At 44.8% G+C, this 7,418-nt stretch overlaps 1 protein-coding gene across 1 annotated transcript in view; it reads right to left on the bottom strand.

Annotated features, from left to right (window-relative positions):
* SALL4 (spalt-like transcription factor 4) overlaps positions 1-2,653 on the bottom strand; it is a 5,845-nt gene extending 3,192 nt beyond the window's left edge. The window contains exon 1 of the mRNA XM_010190401.1: positions 128-2,653. Coding sequence (XP_010188703.1) covers positions 128-2,621 — 2,494 coding nt within the window. The 5' untranslated portion in view covers positions 2,622-2,653. The remainder of the gene's footprint in view (positions 1-127) is intronic.
* Between the last annotated feature and the right edge of the window lie 4,765 nt (positions 2,654-7,418).

Raw genomic sequence — 7,418 nt, 5'->3', positions numbered from 1 at the left:
TGCTGAAGGAGAAGGAAGAAGGGAAAGCTGGGGAGGTTTTGACTCCTGTTCATCCTGTTTTAGAGATGGATTTCCTCCAATCCTACTGCCTCACCCAAAGTTATGGCCAGCATTTCATGTTACTCACCATATTCTCCATTTGCAAAGTGTAAGCCAGGTTCTTCTTTAATGACCTTTCGACCAATATTGCCGTAAGTTAAATCCAAAGCACTGATGACCCCTTCCATTTCTGCAGAAGTGTTCTCAGGACCCTCTGATTTATTTCCTGTGCCTGAATCTTCTTGATTGTTGAAGCTAGGTGACTTTGACCTTACACTCTCAGCTTGGCTGTTGGCTGGGGACAGAGCCTGGAGCGATGCAGACTCAGAGGCAGCAGGACTCCTGCCATTCTGATAATCTGGATCTCCTACCACAGAAGAGGAATCATTTGTCATGCCATCACTTTCTGCTGAGCCGTTATCACTAGACTTCAAGCTGCTTTGTCGCTGCAAGTTCAAACCAGAGTTGACGATCTTCATTTGATTCTCCAGTGCTGCTATGCCAGAGAAGCTGGCAGCTGTAGCTGATGATTCCGATTGTGCACTGTACGGAGTAGGAGGTTTTGAAGAACTCCTAGGGCCGTCCTGAGAGTCCAAGTCCTCTTCCATCTCTATGTTTTCCACAGTCTCGTCTGGGCGACTGATGTCTCCATTCTTCTCGGCCACAGTAGGATCCACATCAGTACTGTCGCAGGTGTTTTCCGGCATCGGTGTATTGGGTATTTGTCCCCCCATATGCATGCGGATATGCTGCTGCAACACAACTGCATTTGTAAACTTCTTCTGGCAAATAGGACACGAATGTTGCATCTTCAAAGGAGTATTGGCCCGGTGGACACCATAGTGAGTTTTAAGATTCCCTTTAGTGGAGAAGGCACGGCCACAGATTTTGCACTTGAATGGCCTCTCTCCAGTGTGAGTACGATAATGCATTTTGAGTGAACTCTGGCAGCTCAACACCCTGTGACAGATCAGGCACTCGTTGGGGTCAGCAGTGGTTTTGTCAATATTTTCAACCAGTTGCTGAAGCTTTGATGTTTCTGAGCCTTGCTCGTTTGACCCACTTACGTGGAAGATGCTCACGCTGCAGGTAGCTTGCGGTGAACTCAAGCTCTGCTCGGTTCCTGATTCATGACCGACTGCCCCTGATGAGGAAGAGCCACCCTCACTGTCTGGGGAAGGCCTTGACTGCACGTCACTTGAGAACGTACCGGGCAGAGACTCCTTGATGCCTGCTAGGTTGGAGACGGTCTGAGGTGCACTGGTGGCTGCAGAGGTAGGCAGGGTTGTTAGGAGAGGTTTGCTATCCACAATTAGGTTAGACTCATCCAGTGGCACAGACATCCCATACGGGATTCCAGTGCTAGTGGGAACATTGTCCAGGTGCTCAGGAACCGGGTAAGGATTCATCTTTATGTGGGGGTATTTGTCTTTGTGACGCTGAAAATGCACTTTAAGGTTTCCTTTGGTTGTAAAGCGGTTACCACAAATGTTACACTTGTAGGGTCTCTCACCGGTGTGGGAACGGAGATGAATCTGCAGGGCACTGTCATTGCCAAAGACCTTGCCGCAGAACTTACACTTGTGTTTGAAGAACGGCTCTTCTGCATTCGGTTTGCTCTCAGACACGCTAACATTGGGAGGTTTTCCCTTCCCCTTCTTTGAGGAATCTACTACAGAAGAAACGGCCGAAAGCGGATTCTGGAAGATGACGGAGTTGGAGGACTGAGGTAGCAAAGGATTTGGGAACCGAGAAATGGAGCCAGGGAGGCTCCTGCTTGCCTCTGGCTTCAAAGGGAAGGCAGAAAGCCCAGCAGCCAGCGAGCTGGCAGCTGCAACGCCAGTGTTAGAATGAGGTAGTTTTCCTTGCTTCAAGGATTCCAGTGATAGGCTCTGGCTTCCAGCTTTTTGTCCAATTAAAGCCACAGCAGCCGACAGCTGCTGAGACATGTGAGCGCCCAGAGCTTTTAGGGGATCAGTAGCAGCTGCTATAGAAGGATGCAGGGCATGGGGAGCCATCATGGCAATCTGAATGCGAATTTGCTCCGTCAACTGAATTTGCTGGAGCTGCTGCTGCTGCAAACACACGAGCTGCTCCAGGATCATGGGGATGGCATTAAAACTGGCTGCTGAAGACGAGATGGCATCAGAGGTCCGCTGGTTCACAGCCACTTTAGTGCCGCGTATCGTCTGCAAAGTCACATTAGTGTTTGGTACTTTGGATTTTGGTAGATAGCTTAGCCCAGGAGCCGCAGGTGTGACAGGGGGTTCTATTTTAAGGTACATTCCTCCTACTGACTCAGCATCCATTTTTCCTTCTCTCTTTTCCATAGAGCCAGTGCAGCCCTTTGCCTGAATGTCCTTGCGTGTCCTGCTATCCATTCGATCAGTTGGAAAGCTCCCTAGAGAAGCTTCAGAAAAGCTTTCAGAGGGTACTGTTCCCTCACTGTCATTCATGATTAGAACAGGTGGATTTTTAGTGCAATTTTTCTTATGCTCAAGGAATTCAGAGAGATCAAAGAATTCTGCACAGCATTTCTCACAGATTTTGGTCTCCTCTGTGCGGCACCTTTTGGAACTCATTTCACCATCTCTGTCACCTGGGACGTCTTGTGGACTCCCTTAAAATAAAATTTTAAAAAGTTCACATTACTAATAGCTAGATTTAGACGGAGTATTCGCTATTCTTAAGATCACCAGCTTCACCTGAACTGCACGTTAAAGATACAAGACACTAGAATCAAGTTTGCAGATCAACCTGAGGTCCTGCTCTTTGTTTCGCTAATTCATTTGCAGCCCCAAAGAAATCTGCATCTTAGTTCTGTTCACCATAAAAACAATAATACAAAAGGAATCTCATAAGGTTTGATGGAAAAAGGTTTATCACAAATCCCTTTATACAGGTAAAAAGGGAGCAGTGCAGCAAGGCAGCTAGCACCTGCAAAATGGCTTAAAAGGAACACGATGCAAGGAAGACAAAGAAAGCACCATAAGACTGAGCAAAACATCACATAAGCTTATTTTGTGTTTGCATTTCAGTTTGTAATTCTTAGTCAACCATCTCACAGAAATTCATATAGAAAACACAAGAACTTCAGAGCAGTTAATTGTACATTGATCTATTAAACAACATCCACTCTGCCATTATGGAAGTAATTACTACCGAAGAGGGCTGACAACAGCAAAAGTAAGCCCAATATTAGCTTTTAAATACTTCAAAAGCACACTCACATGAAAAACAACCTCTAAAAAGCCACAGTAGTAAAGAAAAGATTAACTTACAGAACCCCACACGCAGGTATGAGCCCACATTGACGCTGATGATTATTAGAGAGCGAAGCAACAAGTCCTGCTTGCAAAACACATGAAGGCATTTCAGACCTGCTCAGGACAGGGTGCTCAGCTGCATCCGCAGCTCACCCACTTTTAGGGACAGGGAGCAAAAGTGAACCTGGTCTACAAGTCCACTCCAGCCCTTCCTCCACCAGCATCCCACAGGTTACACTGAGCGTAATGTGCATGTGGACAAAAAGTAAAATACATCATTCAGGGAAAGATCAGCACGGGAAGACAGGATAAGAGACATTCTAAACCAAAACAGGATGTTTTTGCTCAGCCTAGCCATCTTTCAACCAACAAACTCGCACCCTGCTTGAGGCGGGCAAGCATTCGGGGCACAGGAGGCAGGAGTGCTCTCACACAGCTGAGGGGGAAGTGGGAAGGACTGCAGATAATTCCACTCCCACCAGGTGAAATGTCCTGTAACTCCCTTTAATTAAATGGTCCGGTTTTGATGGGTATCAAGGGTGCAGTAACCAAGTACATCACCTGCCACACACCCAGCGGGGCACACTGCAGACCTCAGCCACAGCTGAGAATTTGTATTATGAGATCTCTTCTATTCAAGCCTTGCATCTCCAGTAATTCATCTCAGGCTCAGCTCTGGTTCCACGTTACTATCCCACACTGTCTTACAAGGGGAACCAAAGACTCTGCAAGCACAGGAGCTATTTGCGGCTTTGCATTTTAGAGGTGTAATTGAACCACACATCTGATACATGTGCATATCCTGTACATGGCAGGGTGGAAGGGAAGCATGTCCAAGAAACAACTCAAGCATGCTGACTTTACTGTTACGGGGTAGTGTGAAAGCTCTGTAAGGGAGGATATTGCAAATCTTGACATTTGTTAGGTTACGGGTATTGTATGCATATCCAACAAAACAAACTTCAACTGTTTAATACTGAGTGACAGAAAGTGCACATGAAAGCTTTTTCTTAAAAAAAGCCCAACCTGATAAATTAAAAAATGCAAGTATCAAAAGCTTGTTATGCTATGGTCTGCAGAGCAATAAATCCAAATCTCTATGTATGCAATTCCATTAATAACATACACTTCAAGGTTACATGTCCTTAAACAGGGAGGTGTTCTCAGTACAGCTATGATCAAAACAGCCCAGATCCCTCATATATAAACAGGGAGATTTAATATACTTTTTAAAATCTCCTTTTTCATGCCAAACAACTTCTACAAATGAAAGAGAAACAAGAGTAAAAGCACAGTTTTAGCATACATTTCCCACCTCAAATGTAATTAAATTGATGCCTCTAAAGTTGGTTTAACTCTATGAAAAAATATACAGAGAAATCTAGTCTGCAGACAAGTACAAGAAGCACATGATTCAGAACTTGGTCAATAAATAGCATCAACTGAGGTCAAGAATAGATGTTCTTAACCTCATTCATCTTTGCAAGAATCTGATTAGATATTAAGAAAGCAAGCACTGGCACTGAAAAAACATAAGATTCCATAACTACTCTGTACACTGGGGCTTGAGAAGTCTTTACTTGACTACTTATTTCCATCCAACAGAACAGGAAAAAACATGAAAACTTCTTTTCCAAATGCTTTAGCATTCAGGGCTTTAACAGTCCTGTTTCCCAGGCCCAACTATACAGTCTCCCCATGTTGCAAAATAACCTTAGCTTTTACTTGAGAAAGCCCAAAGTCTTTCCTTCTGCAGGCTCTCTTCCGTAAGCACATGTGTTTCACACTGCAGTTTGCACCCCTGCAGTGGCCATGCAAAATGTTTCAAGTGGAGTGGAACCGTCTGCATGAAAGACTGCTGCTACCCCCACGGAGACACTTCAGGATAACTACGTCTAGACTGTTCTGAAGCATCTGATCATTTATCTCTGTATCCTTGATAGCACTTCCTTATTTTCCACTTTCCAACTGATAAGATCGCATTAAATTCAAAGCCCCCTTTTCCAATCTTCAGCACAGCCCATGCTCCTAATTCTCATAACTTTGAGGAGCTCCAGGAGTAACTTCTCTGCTTGCAAGTACCAGCTGTCACAGCAGAGAAAGAAACTCCAGTACGTGGAAGGCAGCTGTGCTCAGCAGCAGCGGGAAGGCTACCAGCCCTAATCCCTGCCAGCTCTCACTGTCACTGTCACACAGTTCAGTTTCTAGTTCCCCTGCCTGGCAGCAAGGCACTAGCTCAGGACTTCAAATAAATTCAGTTCCCAGCTTGTAGCGACTTGCTGCATGACAAGTAAGGAAAAGTTATACCTTTTTTTTTCTCTTCTACCTTAGAAAAAGTGAGGATCATAGAATCATAGAGTTGCTTGGGCTGGAGAAGAGCTTGAAAATCACCAAGTCCAACCGTTAACCAAGCACTGCCAACTCCACCACTAAACCATGTCCCTAAGCACCACAACTACATATATCCTTTGGGAAAGGATAATAGCTTTCCCCTACCTCAGAAATTAAGCTAGGTTTAAAGATAGTCAGTAAAAGCAGGATGCTTGCTTATTGTGTAGTAGCTGGAATAACACAGGAGCGATTTACTGTTTCTTTAAAAAAAAACCAAACAAAACCAACAGCTTCTGAGAAGCTCTTCATCTTGATTTCTACCTACATCCTTTCCCCAGCCTCGAAGAAGCACCAAGCCCCTGCAATCAGAGCACCTCATTTACCCGACCCCACCACTGCCCCCCAGCAGTTATCTCATCAACTTAACGGTCTGAAAACGTGAGGTTTCTCTGCAAAGAAATCTCCCTGTGCAGCCACATACTGTACGAGGATTTACCGAGGAGCAGAGAGCTCTGCCACAACAATTGCTTGTGCACTTCACTTAACCCTCTCCAAAGGCTTCCCACGGATAGGACTTCTACTACTTTTTTTTTAATCTCCCTACCCCCGAATTTCAGGAATGTTATCTCTCAGCATCTAGTTATCCAATAAGTTAGAAGAATGCAGTAAACCCAGCAGGGGGGTTAGATTGAATCACTGGCAAATGGATGGAAAAAATCCACTATTGTGTAGGACAAGGCAGTCATCGACAAGGAAGGCTGATAAAATCCACACAGCTCGAATTATTTTTCTTTTTTTCTTGAGGGAACCGGTAAAAGAGGAATGAAATAAGTCTTGTCTGTTTTGATGTGATTTCAAAAAGGGTGCTGCCGGTTTACCACTCATCTGAGCAATTAGCGACCTTTGTTTTTTCCCCAACTGTGATAAAATTATATTTCACTTGAATTGGGAGGAAATCGTCAGAGCTTAAGCTCCTTCTCCATTTTTATTTTTTTTCAAGAGTTTAATACCTTTGGTGAGCTTCCACGGACTACATTTGACCAACTATTTTTACTTTAACGTTAACATAACCATGCACTTCCCAGTTAAAATTAACTCGTGAAGGATAAGCAACAATGCAATTCCAGTTCTAGACTTGAAAACCCCTGTCATGAGCTCCCTGGTGCTCTCAGGCATCATGCCTCCCCGTTGTTTTTTTTTTTTCTTCCTGTAGCCAGCTGAAATGCTAGGAGTTCCAAGAACTTCAAACTGTCCAAAATTTCCCTTTGTCCTCCACTATAAAACGCCTTTTAAAAATATTCTCTAGCGATTAAAATAAATTCCTTGAGGTAAAACAAAATAGACGACTGACTACTTTCAGACATGTTCAAGAGCCCTTGATGTCTTCTACACGAAATTTATCAGCAGCATTTTTCTACCCAAGGAGCCAGAAATGTGTTACACCTACCAATTAGAGTTTCACATGCTTCCAGGTTCTCAGGGCTTCATTTTTTGTTATCTACCTACTGATTCGCCTTTCTGATTAACCACCGACTAAAGGGAAGGGACAGAATATCGTGAATAAACGCATCTGATGAGGAAGAAGTGTTAAAACACGCAGTAAAAGTTAAGACTGGCTTCAAAGGCAGGACCTGGCGCTGGCCGCGGCCGGCAGCGCGGCTCCCGCAGCCCCGCTTCTCGCACCACCCACCGCCCGCAGCCGTCTCAAAGGGCTTGAAAAAGCCCCGGCCTGGTGACACCGTGACACCCCCGGTACGAGGTCCCCCCGCGTTACCTGCCCAG

This window comes from Mesitornis unicolor, unplaced genomic scaffold, assembly GCF_000695765.1.
Source record: "Mesitornis unicolor isolate BGI_N332 unplaced genomic scaffold, ASM69576v1 scaffold7778, whole genome shotgun sequence".
Lineage (NCBI taxonomy): Eukaryota > Metazoa > Chordata > Aves > Mesitornithiformes > Mesitornithidae > Mesitornis > Mesitornis unicolor.
This window is presented reverse-complemented; position numbering and strand designations above follow the sequence as displayed.